We start from the raw sequence: 18,325 nt of genomic DNA on the forward strand, positions 1-18,325 counted from the left end.
TGCAAAGCCCTGGGTTTGATCCTCAGCACCACATAAAAATTAATTAATTAATTAAATAAGGGTATTTTATTGTGTCATTGTGTCAACTACAACTAAAAAAATATTTTTTTAAAAAATGGCATAAGTAATCTGGCATCTGTGTGATCGTGAAGACCTTTTTATACCATGTCTAAAGATGGTGAAAATTTCATACTGCAGGCAATGGGAAGTCAATGAAATATATTAATTGAAATAATATTACTTGATTTGTTTTTGAAGGATCCCTTCAACAACTATAAAGAAGTGACTCAGGGCAAGGAATCAGATAGTATAATAATGTATTTATCCAGATACAAATTGATGAAAGTATAAATGAAGCCACTGGTAGTGGATGTGATTAAAACAGGATGCATTCTTGAGATATCTGAAAAATATATTTGACAAGACAAGATGAATAATAAACTGAAAGAAAAAGAGACAGTGGGAATGACTCCCAGCTTATAGTTTGCACTACTGGGCCAAGATTACAATATTGTCAATGATGGGAAATAAGGAAAACCAATGATAAAAAATTTAAAACAAAAAGATTTTTATAGTGAAGAGCTACTTATGCTGTCCTGCATGCCCCACTTAACATATTTCTGATGAGGTTATCAATCACCGAACCCTGTATCCACGGAATGAGTAGGTAACCCATACTAATCAGAATCCTTTCATAAGCTTGACATACATGCTTGGAGTAAAGGCGGAAGGAGGATGTGGCACATCCTTAATCTAGAAACAAAAACTCTGATAATGGAAAAGATGGAGACACCAAAAACTATTGCTAATGAAGGGTAAAGAGAACCTATCTGAGAATAAATCCATCTGTCAAGATGAAGAAAGAAATGTCCTATTAATACCTTCTGAATTCTGAAGCTAGCCCCAAATTTCTGCACATCTCAATTATTTAAAAGCATAAATAGTTTTTTATATGGGCTGTAATGGGTCACAGAAAGATTCTCAATTTAAAAAAAACAGCAAATTCAATTAAAGGCAGATAAAGCTTGAGCTTCCTAGATAAAAATATTCTACAGTAGTTGGAACTATAGAGGTCAGGAACTCAGAAGAAAGATTCAAGACTAGAAATACATATCTATTTAAATTCTTCCTTCCTTGGTTAGGAGGGAATATTGGGCAAGGGACATTTTTGAAGGTGATGACTCTTAAAACATTTAGGACATTTTATAATTTTACTTTTATTTTTAATACATTAAATGGAATAAAAGCAAAAAAAAAAACTTTACAAATAAAATTAAAGCCTATTATCTCTTTATTATCTAAGGAGAGTTACATTAACAAGAATAACACAAAATAATTAAGTTAAGGTCATTCATGTACATGCGCGTGCATACACACACTCCTATAGGAGGCAGTTTTAGAGTACTAACTGGTGCTAGATAGCTTGTGTTTGAATCCTGGCTCAACTACTTGACAGCAATGGACAAATGATCAACTCTTCTGTGCCACAATTTCCTTATCTATAAAAAGGGCTACATATGCACCTACTAGATTGAGTTGATGTCAGAATTTTGAGTATTTGCTTTACCTATGTTAATTCATAAACAATAATATATACACATAGTAATTACTTGATAAGTGATGATGATGACGATGATGATGATGATTTATTGGGGAAGTAAAGAATTTCCCCTTTATGATTTAACTTTATAATTCTTTGTTTTTAGACATACAATATCAAATTAGTTAGCATTTCCTTGACATATACCAAGTAGCAGAAAGGAAAAAAAAATCTCAGAAACTTTGAGTTGTTGAAAGAAAACCAATTAGATACCAAACTTTTCATAAACAATAAATACAAATATCCAATAGATGTCTTCACAAGAAAAAATTATATAAAATCTGAAATTTATACTTATCCTCTTTTCCATCTCCTTTTAGAATGCTTTTCACTCATACCTTCTCTATTGTTTCTAACATCTTTATATTCTCCATTATTCATGGAGTTGCCCAACATTAAAAAGATCATATAATTTATCACCCGTACCAGGTTTATTAATATAAACCATAGCCCAAGCAATCCACAAGGGATGATCACATTAGCCAAATGTTTCTCTGCTCCTCAAAGACATTTTATGTAAGCTTTTTCCTAACATAAACCTAACTCTTGTTACAAGGTCAAGGATAAATAAAATCTGACTATTTCCTCTCTCAGAGAATACATGCATTTCAACAGTTAAGGCAAGCCAAATATGAGAACTTCAAGCATTTATGTTAAGACCAGTAAAGAAATAATTCTGGACACAAAAGGTTTTTCTTTTTCCTAACATCTAAAACTTTTTTGAGTAACTACAAGACTTGAATCTGAATAGTCTCCAACGAAAGAGAAAAATCTCAGAAAAGTTGTTGTACACTTGAAGAAATTTTATAAACCTCAGAATCAAAAATACATGTTATTTATCATGATTACGCCATCTTTCCTCAGGAGTCTTCACAGATGCACATGTAGTATATATTTAGAGATTTAATTTCATATACATTCATAGTATTTTAATGATTAGATGTTATAAACATGTACTATCCAATCACACCCTTAACTATAATGACTTATTTTGAATTTAGTCTACCTAAGAATTGAAATAGAATGTTGACAATGATGGAAAATTCATTCAACAAAATCACTGATTACCATACCCCCCAACATTTTTACAAATAATTTTTATTTTGTTAAATAATTGCAAATAAATAACTAAAAGGAACTCATCAATATTAAATATAAGGTAAATATAAGCTTCTTATTAAAACTAACTTTAAAATCAATTTGCACATATTCATTATGAAAGACAACTCAGAAAACAAAATTAAGTATTTTCCATTGGTATCAGTAAAAAATAAAAATTACTATAATAAATACATGTTTTCTGAAGACTTACTTCTCCTGGTTACTTGTGGAATAAAAAAAGAATTCTTAAACTAGAATTATATTTTTTTAACTTTTTTTTTCTTTAATGTGGTGCTGAGGATCGAACCCAATGCCTCACACATGCTAGGCAAGCACTCTACTGCTAAGACAAAACACCACCCCAAACTAGACCTTTTTTGAAAATCTGCAATTACATTCTTGAAACATTTACTGAAACAAGAAGAGGTGATTGCCAAACCTTGGGGAGAAGCAATAACAAATCTGAAAAAAGCATACAGTTTGCAATGATGCAATGAACTTATTTACAAACACATTTAGAGTTTCAGATTTGTGGTTCCAATGGAAAAGCAATGATAAAAATTGTTTAAAAAAATAAATCAAAGAATTACCAAAATCAAATTAAAATAAGGGGAAAGTATTTAATTTGTGGTAGCAACTTCTCTTCTGGTAGGACACCAATGCAACCAACCAAACTACAATCAGATGATTAACAGGCCTAATAAAACCAAACAAATTATCCCAGAATAAATAAGGCCCAAAATACGAATCTTATAAACAGTTTATGCTACCTAAAGAGGATCATTATTCAATTCTCATGCTTTCTCTGAGACAATGAAATTACAGAATAAGGAAATGGTGTCTGGGCAGGGAGAAGGGTTACAGAGAGGAAATACAACACTGGTAATGTAAAATATAGGCTATTGAGGGCTGGGGATATAGCTCAGTTAGTGGAGTGCTTGCCTTGCATGCACAAGTCCCTGGCTTCAATCCCCAGCACCAAAAAATATATTTATTTATCTATCTATCTATCTATCTATTTATTTATTTATTTTTCTGGACACAAAAGGTTTTTCTTTTTCAATGGAGATATATATATATGGAGAGAGAGAGAGAAAGAGACAGAGAGAGAGAGAGAGAATAGGAAAAAATTCACATTATCAAGGAAGAAAAATTACCTTGCAATTGCATGTCAGAAAGGAAAATCAAGTTAATGGTTAAAATCAAACTATTCAAAGTAATGATTTTTATCTGTGTACAAGCCTTTGAATTAGTTTTCACATTCACTGCCAAAAAGGTTGTAATATTTTCAACTTTAAGAAAACATTGACAAAGAACAATTTTCAAAATATACATATGGTCATCTCCAACTTAAAATCCAAAGCTTAAATTCACTTTGCAACATAAAATAAAATTAAAATGTAAAATTTATAAAGTCATATACTCTAAATGAAGTAAGTAAACAACCAAATGAACCAGTTATCTCTATAGCATTTCTATTACTAGTAGAAACTTCTATTTAGAATATTTTGGAATAAAAATGCCACTTTAGTTTATACTCTTATATTTAGTTTATACTCTTATATTAAGGTAAAAAATAAATTATATTGAGACGTATACATTCACTAACAGAATAAGTAAATTTTCATTAACAAAATATTTTCACTTTTACATGACTAAGAAAACAATAACTGCAAAAACCTAAGAATGTAAAGAATTCCTCTAGCAAGCCTCCAAAAAAAACATTTCTGAGAAAATTAAAGCAAATTAATTACCTGTAATATAACAAGAGCATTTTCTATGGAAAGGTCATCAGATGGTAGGCCTTCACTTTTCCAAATTAACTGTTCACTTTCAGTACAAAGAAATCTCCTCAGATCAAATTCTGAAAAGTTAAAGATACCAAGAATACTTCATTACAATAATCTTGCACTTGATAAAGAAAAGAAAATAAAACTATTTAAAATATACTGAAACAAGGCAGGGTGCAGTGGCAGACACCTGTATTCCCAGAGGCTTGGGAGGCTGAGGCAGGAGGATCACGAGTTCAAAGCCAGCCTCAGCAAAAGCAAGGCACTAAGCAACTCAGTGAGACCCTGTCTCTAAAATAAAATACAAAATAGGGCTGGTGATTTGGCCCTGTAGTTGAGTGCCCCTGAGCTGGATCCCAGGTATCCAAAAATAAACTAAAATATACTGAAGCAAAAGTTCCATGACAACCTTTAATTTGAAAACCATTCATCTACATTTAGCACTCAAATATAAGAATAAAGAAGTTAAAAAAAAGTTCAAAGGAATAGAACTTTAGTTAACTCATATTTCTTCAGAGTGAATGTTTTACAATCATAAGTAATTTTGTGCAAAGCACAAAATGCACGAGAAACGTTACAGTTCCTATATTTCACCTTATTACATAAAATTATTGTAAAAATAAAATGTTTAGTTGAATTCATGCAATATCAAAAATCCTTTAGTGGTCTGTTATTTATAGTGATTTAGGAATAGAAGATGCAATAACAAACATTCCCAAAACTTTTGTGAAATTTGGCAAATCTATAGTCTAGTATCCTTACAACTTACAGAAGAGTTTAAACAGTGAAGTAAAGCAAAATAGCTAGGCACAGCGGCAAATACCTGTAATTCCAGCAACTTAGGAGGCTGAAGTAGGATAATAAATAAGAGGCCAGCCTCAGTAATTTAGGGAGACACTGTCTCAAGATGAAAAATAAAAAGGACTGGGAATTTAGCTCAGTGGTTAAGCCTCCTGGGTTCAATCCCCAGTTCAAATAAAGAAATAACAAAACAAAAGAGTGAAATAAAGGTCAAATGTGCATTTTTAGAATATTGAAATTTCAAAATCACAAATAACTAAATACAAACTTTCAAGACCAGCTGACTTGGTCCATTCTTCCAAACAGGTTTTTCTGAGACTCTCAGGAGCAGCAGAAAGATATGTAATAAAAGCAGCAGATAGTTGAGCTCGTTTTGGAAGAGTAGCTAATTGCTCTGTTATCTCTGCAACCTGGAAAAAGAGAGAAAGAGATATAAATGGATATGTCCTATTACAGAAGAAAATTACAGCTTCATGGAATTTTGTTTATTTGGCCCTGTAGTTGAGTGCCCCTGAGTTCGATCCCAGGTATCCAAAAATAAACTAAAATTTACTGAAGCAAAAGTTCTATGACAACCTTTAATTTGAAAATCATTCATGGAAAAAATCAAATATTTATTTAAGTAATAATCCCTTATCTATTTGAATACACCAGTCAAATTTTTAAAATAACAATAAGACCACAGACCTTGCTGTGGTTTTGTATGAAATCCTAATGTACTTGTAGAAATAAACACACATTTTGTCATTGAAAGTTACTAATTATCATAATGAACAATGAGCTTTCTTCCTTACTATAGCTGAATAGCGTGAATTTGTATCACTTTATAAAATAACATTAAAATACACTGATAAACAAAGGTACGTAACAAATTTAATGAATCAAGACTCATTATTGTAATCTTTAGTACAGATGAAGCACAAGACAGAGCAGAAAGGACAGTGATACAGAAGGAATGAAAGAGAGGGGCAGAGTTGGTTGGAGGCCAATTATGAAAGGTTTTTCCATGCAACGCAAAGGATTCTCTCTTTTAACATTTTTAAACAAATCCCCTTTCTATTAACTTTTAATAGAAAGGGGATTTAAGAGGCAGCAAATAATGTAATGAGATGAGTTTTAAAAATATATTTCAGCCAACAAATAAAGGATGGACTAATTAAAAGGTTAGATAAGAGACAGACAAGTTAGGAAAATCCAGATGAAAAAAGAAAAAGATTGGCATTAAAGATGGAAGGCAAATATGAAGAATATTGCAAATTGATATGACAATTAAACAAGGAAACATTTAAGACAGCCCACATTTATAGCTTTGATGCATAGAAGAAACACAACTTCAATAAATTATGAACTGAAAGAGATATGGAATTAGAAAAAAAAATAAGTTACTTTAGACATGTTGGGTGGGTTCCTAAGAGACAAAAGTAATGCGATTATTTAAAGTATAGTTGGAAATATTAATTTTAAGCTCTGTATATCCTAGCTTTGGTCATCACTGTGGTATAGATGACATTAACACTGAATGAGAGAATCCCAGTTCCATTTCAGAAAAAAGAGTTAACAAGGAGAATACTGAAGATAATCAATATTATTGAATGAGCAAATGAGAAGTATCAGGTGAGGGAAGAAATCTGGTTATAAAGTTAAAAAGAAAATGAGAGACAACACTAACAAAGCAAAAATAATAGAATATTTCAGGAAGAAATAAATGGCCAACAATATTGAACCCTAAAATTATTGTCCTGGCAAAGGTAAATTCAAAAAAGTCTCTAAAGAGAACTAAGTTTATATTAGATCATTTTCATTCCTGCCTTCCCCTCAGCACCAGGTAATAAAAAGGGGATTTGTTTGCTTTCCTAAAAATCCATTCTCATAAAGATATTTTGCAATAAGATTAATTCACTTAGTAACCATGTGTATGTAGATCATTTGTCCAAAGCCAGATGCAAGTTAATGGATATTTGTCTTTCACTTTTTTAACAAATACATAACATCATAAATTTCCTGAGACTTTAGATTCTTTATGACCCTTCTCTGAAAACAAACCTGGGCATTCCATCTCTTGTGTTCTCTATCAAGCTGATTAATTAAGACTTCTGCAGCTTTGATTGTTTCCTGTGCTTTGCTAACTTCAGCTTCAAGTTTGGCAGCTTCGGAAGTCCTGCTCTGAAATCTAAGAAAACATTTAATTAAAAACAAAAAGAATTTAAGAGATACTTAATGAAGTTATCCATGGATAATTAAGTACACATTTATGCCAGAATTTAATGATAATATGGTCATAATTGTATAAAATTATCATTAATAAAACATATATACCAACACATATATTTAAAATCTATCATTCTCTACTTCAAAAAGCTGGACAGGTACTCAATAGCAATCACAAGGACTGAGAGATACACAAAAGCTTTTAAAATTAATCCTATTCCCAAATTATCCTTAAACATAAGTATAATATTTGCATGAAGAAATCTTTTTTCAATGTAAAACAGAAAAAATTTAAAAGGATAAAATTTTTTTTAAAAGAGAGAGAGAGAGAGAGAGAGAGAGAGAATTTTTAATATTTATTATTTAGTTTTTGGCAGACACAACATCTTTGTATGTGGTGCTGAGGATCGAACCCCGGGCCGCACGCATGCCAGGCAAGCACGCTACCGCTTGAGCCACATCCCCAGCCCAGGATAAAATTTTTTTAACATGACAACGTACTTATAGAAAATGTGGTGATAGTATCATTAGATATTAAGAACTAAAATTTTAAAGTCAAAACAAAATGAAAATTGAATGTCGAATACAAACACTCCCAGCCTTAATTCATGACATTAAATTTTTCTTGCTCAACTTTTCACTAGTAATTGGAAATATATGTAGCAGTAGCTACTTAAACAGAGACAGAAGATATTTATTCTCACCAAAGAATTTCTTTAAAAAGAAGTACCTTCTTTACAAAATAGAAGACACAGAAGCAAACCCCAACATCTACAGTTATCTGATCCTTCACAAAAGTGCCAAAAACATATAGGAGAAAAGACATCCTTTACAACAAATGATGCTTAAAAAAAAATGGTTATCCACATGTAGAATGAGACTAGACTCTTATCTCTCACCCTGCACAAAAATCAACTCAAAATGAATCAAAGATGTAGAAATTAGACCTGAAACTATGCAACTCCTAGAAGAAAACACAGGCTCAACACTCCAGCATATAGGCATGTGCAATTACTTTCTCAAAAGTACCCCTAAAGCTCAGAAACAATGGCAAGAGTTAATAAATGGAACAGCATCAATTTAAAAAGCTTCTGCACAGCAAAGGAAACAATTAGAAATGTAAAGAAAGAACACACAGAATGGGAGAAAATCTTTTGTTAGCAACTCTTCTGACATAGGATTAATACCAAGAATACGTAAAGAACTCAAAAAATTTAAAACCAAAAAAAATCAAATAACCCAATTAATAAATGGGCAAATGAATTAAACAGACATTTCACAAAAGAAGAAAAATGGTCAACAAATATATGAACAACTATTCAACATCATGAGCAATTAGGGAAACGCAAATCAAAACTGCACTGAAATTTCATCTCACACAGGTCAGAATGGCAGTCATCAAGAATACAAATAATAATAAATGCTAAGAAGGATGTGCAGAGAAATGAACACTTTTACACTATGGGATTGTCAATTATCACAACCACTAATGGAAATCAAGTATGGAAGCTCCTCAAAAGACTAGGAATGGAACCACCACATGACCCATCTACTCCACTTCTTGGTGTTTATACTAAATTAAAGTTATCTTACTACAATGACACATGTTTATAGAAGCACAATTCACAATAGCCAAACAATAAAAACAGCCTAAGTGTCCATTAACAGATGAATGTATAAAGAAAATGTGGTATATATACACAATGGTGACTTATTTAGCTATAAATAAGTGCCTGTAATTCCAGTGGCTCAGGAGGCTGACAAAGGAGAATTGCAAGTTCAAAGCTAGCCTCAGAAAAAGTGAGGCGCTAAGCAATTCAGTGAGACTCTATCTAAATAAAATACAAAATAGGGCTGGGGATGTGGTTGAGTGCCCCTAAGTTCAATCCCCTGTACCCCCACAAAAAAAAAAAAATGAAATTGCATCATTTGCAGGAAAATGAATGAAACTTGAGACTATCATGTTAAGCAAAATAAGTCAAGGGTCATATGTTTTCTCTCATATGTGGAAGCTAGAGAGGAAAAAGGGAAAAGAAAGGTACAGGTGAATCTCATGAAAATTAAAGGGAAATCAGTAGAAGAAAGAAACCAAGGGGAAGGAGGTAGAGAAGGAGAGGGGAAGTGTTGGGGAGTGATACTGGCCAAACTGTCTTGTTATATTCTGTGCATGTATAAATATGTAACAACAAATTCCATCATTATATACAACTGTAATATACCAATTTTAAAAATGTAGGAAAAAAGTACCTTCTGTATTATTCTACACCTTTACCATCGTTAGAGTGATATTACAAAAAGAAGTAAAAATAGTGGTTGCAATTAAAATGATCAAAATTTAAAAAGTCACTTAAGCTTTATATTTCAAGTACACAAAATACATTTCAAAATTTAACTTACTTCTCTTTAAGTTCTGAGACCTTTTGACCAACAGAGTTAAGAAGCTCTTCTAATTTCCTTTTTCTGTCTTCAGTTTTCTTCAAATTCCTAAAATATAACTCAGTATTATAAAAGTCACTCTATTTTAGATATCAGTTTTAAAGCAGCAACAATACTTTGAAATGTAATCTTGTAGTTAAAACACAATAAAAACTACCAATAATTACATAATATAACACTTTTGCTTCAAATTAAATTTGAGAAACAATGTTAAAATTAAAATTTGATCCTTTGATTCAACCATACTTTTAGGAATCTATATCAAAAAACACTTGTGCAAATAGACTTCTGATTAAAAGGGTAGACTACACATATTCATTTATACTCTCTTCTTTCTGAAGCTCTATTAAAATAAAAGCAAAATGATAAAAAATTTACAAATGACAAAGATAAAAAGAATAAAAGGGAGAAGTAAGACAATGGAGAAACTGCCAAAAAATTCTGAAAAGTAATACTTGACACACCAGAACACAAAAACTAAATGCAGCAGGAAAAGTTTCTAAAAAAAAGTGGAATTCCAAAATTCTCAAAAAATACAGACAACAGGTATCCCTGAATCTAACACTAAAAATAAATACAAAAGTTTGGTTGATAGTACAAAGAATTTGGCCTCAAATTTTCTAACCCATTTAAAATAGACTTTTTCTCTAAAACCATCCCAGAATACAGCAACACCAGTACCAGTTATACCCCAAATAACTCATTCTACCCCTACCCATACCCTATGTAGATTCTTTGGAGACAAAAAAGGAATAACAACCTCCTTCTAAAAACTACCCAGGGCAGGGGAGGTACCTTGGGAAAAAAAAAAAAAAAGTTCATGGAAAAAGAATCTCTTTTTTCCAAATATAAATCATCTTACAAATAGAACTTCAGCAGTAAACTGTATGAGGACTTTGCAATGTCATATTTTTCTTAATTTCTTAAAGCTATCTTTAAGCTACCTAAAGTGGTAATTTCACTAATTTAAAGCCAAAAGCACCCCAAATGACACAGAAGTACAAAAATAATACCAATGGAATAATGCAATAAACTTTCCAAGAACCAATAAATGAATTTCTAAATTTAAAGTGGACAGTAACTATCCACCACCAAGAATTGTAAAATTCCACAATGTTAGAAACTAAGATCCTAAAAACTTTCAAAGAGAAAAAAATATAAGGTAACATACAAAACGCTGGGGATCAAAATGGTATTAAGACTTTTCAAGTAAAAGTTTGAACTCTAGAAGAGAGCAGAGCAAGGGTTCCCAATATTTACTGTGCAAACAAATCACCTAGAGGAAGTATTAAAAACAGATCACAAGGTCTCACTCCTCACCCACACATGAGATCTGATTCAGAAAGTCTGAATGGAGCCTAGTATTCTAAAATGATCTCAAAATAGTTTACATCCTGTATGCTTTTTCTTAGGAAGATATTGTGGAGCATATACTAGAAAAATGAGGGACAAACCTAAGATGAATTCATAATAAAAGGATTCAATACAGAAAAAAGATAAAGGTATTCCCCCAAATAATGATAAATAACAGTTTCCAGATAACAACTGTAAGCAGCAGCCCTAGGGAGAAACTAATCTAGATTGGAACAGGATAAAAGGCTCTAGGAGGAATAATGCTAAGGGAAAGTAAATAGAACTCTAGACTATCGAAGTGTTTTAGGGTTCTGACAAAGAGTAGATAAATTTGTGATACATAAACAGGAAAAAAAGATAATCAATTAAAAAAATGAGAATGGATAATTATGATTGTAATGCATTTGACTATTGCCATATATGTGAGAAACTTTTTAAAAGTTTAAAGAAGGAAGGAAGGAAGGAAGGAAGGAAGGAAGGAAGGAAGGAAGGAAGGAAGGAAGGAAGGAAGGACCAGTATATAAGAAAGAAAGAAAGAAAGAAAGAAAGAAAGAAAGAAAGAAAGAAAGAAAGAAAGACAGGCAGACCAGTATATAAGAAAGAAAGAAAGACCAGTATGAAAGAAAGAAAGAAAGAAAGAAAGAAAGAAAGAAAGAAAGAAAGAAAGAAAGAAAGAAAGACCAGTATATGCACAAGAAAGGAAATAAACTCATAAAACATGTCTCAGGTACAAAAATATTTCTGTAGTCAAAATAATAAAAACGCTTTTGATTCAACATAAAAATTCATATAATTATATTGATAAAATCAACAAGTTAAAATTAAGAGCTAAAATTTTTGTTCAGAGTACAAAGTTAATAGGTCACGTGAAACACTGAACAATCAAGAACGTAACAAACCTCTCAGTTTGCATTTAGAACAAAGGAGTAAAAAATAATACCAACTAACTAGCCAATTGGACCTTTAAGATCAAATAATAAATCACTAAATCTTCCTCCTAAATGCTCAGAAATTTTTTTGAAAAACATATTCTAAATATTTCCTAGAACTTAGATGATGAAAACCAACATAAAAGCCCTCAATTCCAAAACTTCTTTTTTACATTTAATATTATTACTTTATAAAACTTGATTCTTTCTAAAGGAATAACATTCTAACAAAATAATGACAGAGAGAAACTGAGTTTGTTCTGTTATCTGTATCTTTCTAATTGCATTATTTTTTGATCCGTTTAACTTACAATTTATATTTAATTAACTCATTTTAACCTTTAATATCAGGTGCCTTTTTAAAATGGAGAAAAAAATGAATACAAATGATATAACAAATTCATAAAATTGGTAACAACAAATGGTAGAATATATATTATATTATATTTCACTTACGATACTAATCCTGCCTGTTCAGTTTCCAAAGGCTGAATTCGTTCCAAGACATGAGAATACTGTACATTGGCTTTAACCCAGGCAGCCAAAGGCGCAGCAGCAGTACTGGCACGTTTAGCATTCTAAAAAAGTTTACTAGAAGTTACCCAATATCCTGACACAATTCCAAACAAATGCAAAGTTCGCTTTAACACATTTTTATCTAGTCATTTATTTAAAAATTAACCTAGATAATGAAATGTTTGACTTATAGCTAAAATAAAAATATAGTGAACTGCTATTCTGATTAAGAGGAATATACATGAACTAAACTTTTAGGTTAAAAATAAATCTTGAACCACACAGAATCTTTAGCATAAAGATGATTTAGCAACATAATTACTCCATTGGTCCCAATTATAATAAATATGACAACCACAATATTCAAGCATTATTTTCCTTCTATACAGATGATATACTTTTATTAGATAAGAACAATTTTGAAATCATTATTATTGTTGTCAAAGAATATGTATATAACAATTTGAATAAGAATCTAAAAACACCAAAATCGTGGAATTTAAACTGTGCACTGAAATTTGATACAACTATCCTAACACAGTTATCTGTTATTATTTGATAAGTACATAAGAGGAAAAAGCATAATAGAAAAGTTGAAAGTAAAAAATTATTGAATGTTCTCGTGGAAATTTAACATTGAGAGCAGATACTAAGAGTCAAGCACCACTTAATCTTTTCTCCTGCAACCTGGATTCTAGCTTACCAATTCTTCTAGTGAATGCTTCTCAACTATAACACCTATAGTTTGGTGATTTTTTTGTTTGTATGTTTTTTAGTTTTAGTTTTCAGGTGATCTAACAACTGGTAATGACATCTTTAAAAGTCTAATATCACACAAAATAGAAAACAGAATTTATGGTATAACTGTTAAAAATTACCTTTGGATCAAAAGAGCCTTTGTTTTTAAAAAGAAGTTCTTCAACACTCTCTCTTATTTCCTTTGGAATATTTCGTGCATCAAAGGTTGCTATGTCTTCTCTTACACCTCTTTTGGCAAGAAAACTAAAATGAAAACATAATAATTCAAATGAGGCTAAGTGAAAATTGAAATATCAGAAAAACATCAGTATGACAAAATGATATATGTAATACTTTTAATCCATTGATTAACAAAAACAGAATATTAAAAAATTTAAGATTCTAATAGCTATCTGTTATTTTTTATAGACAGCAAAAACAAACTCTAGAAAAATGAAAAACTGTTTAATATCCTGTGAGTAAACTAAAGCAACAAGGGAAATGTCAGAATCACAATCCTATTTTTTAATTAATTTTATTTTTTAAATACATGATAGTAGAATGCATTACAATTCTTATTACACATACAGAGCAAAATTTTTTATATCTCTGTTTGTATATAAAGTATGTTCACACCAATTCATGCCTTCATACATGTACTTTGGATAATGATGTCCATCACATTCCACCATCATTGCTAACTCCCTGCCCCCTCTCTTCCCCTCCCACCCCTCTGCCCTATCTAGAGTTCCTCTATTCCTCCCATGCTTCCCCTCCCTACCTTATTATGAGTCAGTCACTTTATAAATAGAAAAAACAATCATGAAATTCATCTGGAAAAATAAGAGGCCCAGAATAGCTAAAGCAATCCTTAGCAGGAAGAGTAAATCAGGTGGCATCACTATACCAGATCTTAAATTATACTACAGAGCAATAGTAACAAAAACAGCATGGTATTGGCACCAAAACAGATGGGTAGACCAATGGTACAGAGTAGAGGACAAAGAGACTAACCCACAAAACTACAATTATCTTATATTAGACAAAGGTGCCAAAATGATGCATTGGAGAAAAGACAGCCTCTTCAGCAAATGGTGCTGGGAAAACTGGAAATCCATATGCAACAAAATGAAATTAAACCCCTATCTCTCACCATGCACAAAACTCAAAGTGGATCAAGGACTTAGAAATACAACAGACCCTGCATCTAATATTAGAAAAAGTAGGCCCTAATATCCATCATGTGGGATTAGGCCCCAATTTTTTTTTTAATTTAAAACTCCTGTGGCATAAGAATTAAAATCAAGAATCAATAAATGAGAGGGACTCAAACTAAAAAGTTTCTTCTCAGCAAAAGAAACAATCTGTGAGGTGAATAGATAGCCTACATCTTGGGAGCAAATCTTTACCCCTCACACATCAGATATAGCACTAATCTCTAGGTATATAAAGACCTCAAAAAGTTAAGCACCAAAAAAAACAAGTAACCCAATAAATGGGCCAAGGACCTGAACAGACACTTCTCAGAAGAGAATATACAATCAATCAACAAATACATGAAAAAATGTTCATCATCTCTAGCAATTTAGAGAAATGCAAATCAAAACTACTCTAAGATATCTTCTCCCTCCAGTCAGAATGGCAGCTATTATGAAGACAAACAACAATAAGTGATAGCGAGGATGTGGGGGAAAAGGTACACTCATACATTGCTGGTGGGACTGCAAATTGGTGCAACCAATATGGAAAGCAGTATGGAGATTTCTTGGAAAACTGGAAATGGAACCACCATTTGACCCAGAATCACAATATTATTCCACCCACATCCTTACTTGTGAACTACTAGGTGATCAGATGCTCTAGGATATACAAGGAAATATTCAGACTCCTTTCTAAGGTATTTTAAAGTATTCTCCCATCCTTAATCTTTTCTCCTATCACCAAATATAAAAAGAACTCTTCACTATCAACCTAAATTGAAACAAAAGACTTAATATCAGCACAAGCCATAGCTAGCCCTTTTTAAGAGACTCTTTACACATTAGGACTAGCTGGATAATTTAGTCAATTCTGAAGAAAACAAGCTTATTTAAAACCCATTTTTCCCTTTCTGATCAAACAATGAGGCTTATAATACTGGTATCAAATACCAGTATGATAATAAGAAAGCTGAATGTGCACAACTCAATGTTTACTTACCACTCACCCTTTTCTAGTTTATATCTTTCATATTATTTATGGTTTGCTCACTCCTCTCTCTCTTTCCCTCACTCTCTCAATCTCCTGCCCTTCTGCCCCTATCTCAGCCCCAAAACTCCAAGACTGTGAGAATAGTGATTCTATTTTCTTTAAATCATACAAAAATCACAGTGCTCTGTACTATGTAGGGATCAAGTAAATTATTAAATTTAGTGAGATATTCTGCAAGATTCTAAGGCATTTCTTTCCTCCTCCTTGGATATTTTTTTAACAATCACTTATGGGAAGCATTACAGAGAACACCTCAAAATTTCAGGGCAAGGATATAACGATGTATTCACATACAGGTAAGTTTGACAAATTAAAAAAATATATTAAAAACTATGAAAGATGGTGTAGTTCGTTCATTGCTGAAATAGCATTTTTCACAAATTCAAAAACTTACCTTTTCATGCTCACCCAAGACGTATCAAAGATACCCATTAGCCTTAAAACTCCTTCAAGAATGTCTCGAATTACATCAGGTGGCATGCGTAGTGAGCGAATTTCTGAAAGAGATTCTGGCTTAATGTTTCCAACTGCTAGTTTAGCTTCATTCACTAAAGGCTAAAAGAAAAAGAAAAAAAAGGTCACCTTACTTTCAAAATAAGTATTTTTAGAAAACAATAACTTTACAAATAATTTTTAGAACTAGTTGGGTAATTTAGTCAAGTCTGGAGAAAACAGGCTCAAAGATTTGTTTTATTTATCTACAACACATTTTTCCCTATACAATCAAACAACAAGACTTACAGAAAACAAATATTATTTTTAATTCCCACCAGTTAATTCACTTGCTTTCCCTGGCAGGCTTTCTTTTTACTTTTTCTTTTATAAATAATACTCTGGTTGAAGGCTACATTTGATAATACTATTAGTAAATAACTTGAGCCATAAAAAAATGTTTAAATTCCTACTTTACAAATAGTAATCAAATATATAAATGGAGGGACTGGGGTTGTGGCTCAGTGGTAGGGCACTTGCCTAGCACACATGAGGATCAACTCTTAGCACCACATAAAAATTAAAAAAAAAAAATAATAAAGAAATTGTATTCATCTACAACTAAGAAATCTGTTTTTAAAAAAATATGTAAATGGATCTTCAAATGTTTTTTCACTTACCTGTACTTCTTTTAATTCATCATCAATTTTATTTTTTCTTTCTTCAATTTTAACAACTTCTTCTGCTATTCTGTGCTTCAACCTTTCAAGTTCTGTCTTTTGCTCACTAGCATCCTATAGGAATATTTATGTGACATTCCAGTCAATTTTAATCCAAAAAAATATTTAAATACAGGATACCAAAAATATCACTTATTTTAAAAATATATATTTTCTATTAAAATTTCTTCTAATATTCATTTGAAATCTATGTCATGAGACTTTCCAGAACACTCTGTATTTACTATCAGAAAGATTTTTACACTTTGTTTTAATTTTTTGAGTTAACAAAGCAATAAATCCTTGTAATACAAATTTCAAACAAGTCATAAATGCATAATGTTAAAAATGATTATAATAAGATACATATAAGAGTTGAAATAATCAAGGAAGGTCAGTATTATGCTCATTTTATAAATGAGGAAACTATAAATAAAAGTCTTCTTTAATTCTAATATGAGATGAATAATTTTTTCAGAGTAACTTGTATAACAAAAGACTGTTTCTGTACTTTTATCTTAGATATAAATTAATTGAAATCAAGATATTAATAAAATAATGGCAAATATCTGGGGGAAAACATAGAAAACTTAAAGAACAATAAATTATGCATTAATATCATATCACCTCTTTGTTCCTAAATTTAAAAAAAAATCAATGCTGTTAGATCCCACAATAATGAAAATGTTTACATTTTATAAATGTATGTTTGGGCTTATTTATATTAATTGAAAACCAAAGAAAAAATTTTTCAAAAACTCTTCCAAGAATCCTTACAACACTGGCTTAAAACCTACTAATACATGATGTCTTACTGAAAAATATATTGATATACTTGATCTGAGTGTAAGGACACAGAAATTTATTAATCTACCACCAAATTAAGAATCCTGAGTTCAACAGTATTCCTCTGCCCCATTCTAACCATTGTGTATGTTACACATCAGCCCATTTTGGAACTTTTCTACAATCCATAAACATTTCTACCTTTGTACATTTCTCAAAAAGGGAAGTTATTCTCTTGGGCATCAGAATATTTCTAAAAGGTCAGCCTTCACATCTTTCTCTTCCAACTGAAAGTTATCCCTATTGTGAGTTTTTATACCATTTACTCTGTACTCTTCTTTTACAACAAACTTAGAATTGCAATCTTTAAAAGTTGCAGTTTGGTATTTATCCTATATCTCTGAACAGTACTTTATCCAAAAAAAGAAGCTATCTGTTATCATAATTAATTATAATTAATTAAGCAAATTTATTAATTCATGAGATGCAGTTATTCTTCTGGGTCTCTATAAGGTAAAACAATCAGATATAATCAGCTACAGACTTAGAAAAATTCCTTCTTAGGACAATTCAAAGAATGGCATAGCACCAAATATATATTATTAATATAAATTAGATAATACAAGGAACCTAAGTGGTGATTAATTTTCTCTTATAAACATACCA

General features: G+C 31.2%; 1 protein-coding gene across 2 annotated transcripts in view; it reads right to left on the reverse strand.

The window, feature by feature from the left end:
* Nucleotides 1–18,325, reverse strand: part of DYNC2H1 (dynein cytoplasmic 2 heavy chain 1) — a 387,437-nt gene that overhangs the window by 252,445 nt on the left and 116,667 nt on the right. For both annotated transcript variants that reach the window (XM_081279719.1, XM_081279718.1), the window contains exons 56-63: nucleotides 16,835–16,948; nucleotides 16,117–16,277; nucleotides 13,613–13,736; nucleotides 12,675–12,796; nucleotides 9,898–9,984; nucleotides 7,336–7,462; nucleotides 5,561–5,702; nucleotides 4,456–4,565 (exon numbers count right to left, since the gene is read on the reverse strand). In XM_081279719.1, coding sequence (XP_081135845.1) covers nucleotides 4,456–4,565; nucleotides 5,561–5,702; nucleotides 7,336–7,462; nucleotides 9,898–9,984; nucleotides 12,675–12,796; nucleotides 13,613–13,736; nucleotides 16,117–16,277; nucleotides 16,835–16,948 — 987 coding nt within the window. The remainder of the gene's footprint in view (nucleotides 1–4,455; nucleotides 4,566–5,560; nucleotides 5,703–7,335; nucleotides 7,463–9,897; nucleotides 9,985–12,674; nucleotides 12,797–13,612; nucleotides 13,737–16,116; nucleotides 16,278–16,834; nucleotides 16,949–18,325) is intronic.

The sequence above is a fragment of the Spermophilus citellus genome (assembly GCF_964194105.1).
Source record: "Spermophilus citellus genome assembly, chromosome: 2".
Taxonomy (NCBI): Eukaryota; Metazoa; Chordata; class Mammalia; order Rodentia; family Sciuridae; genus Spermophilus; species Spermophilus citellus.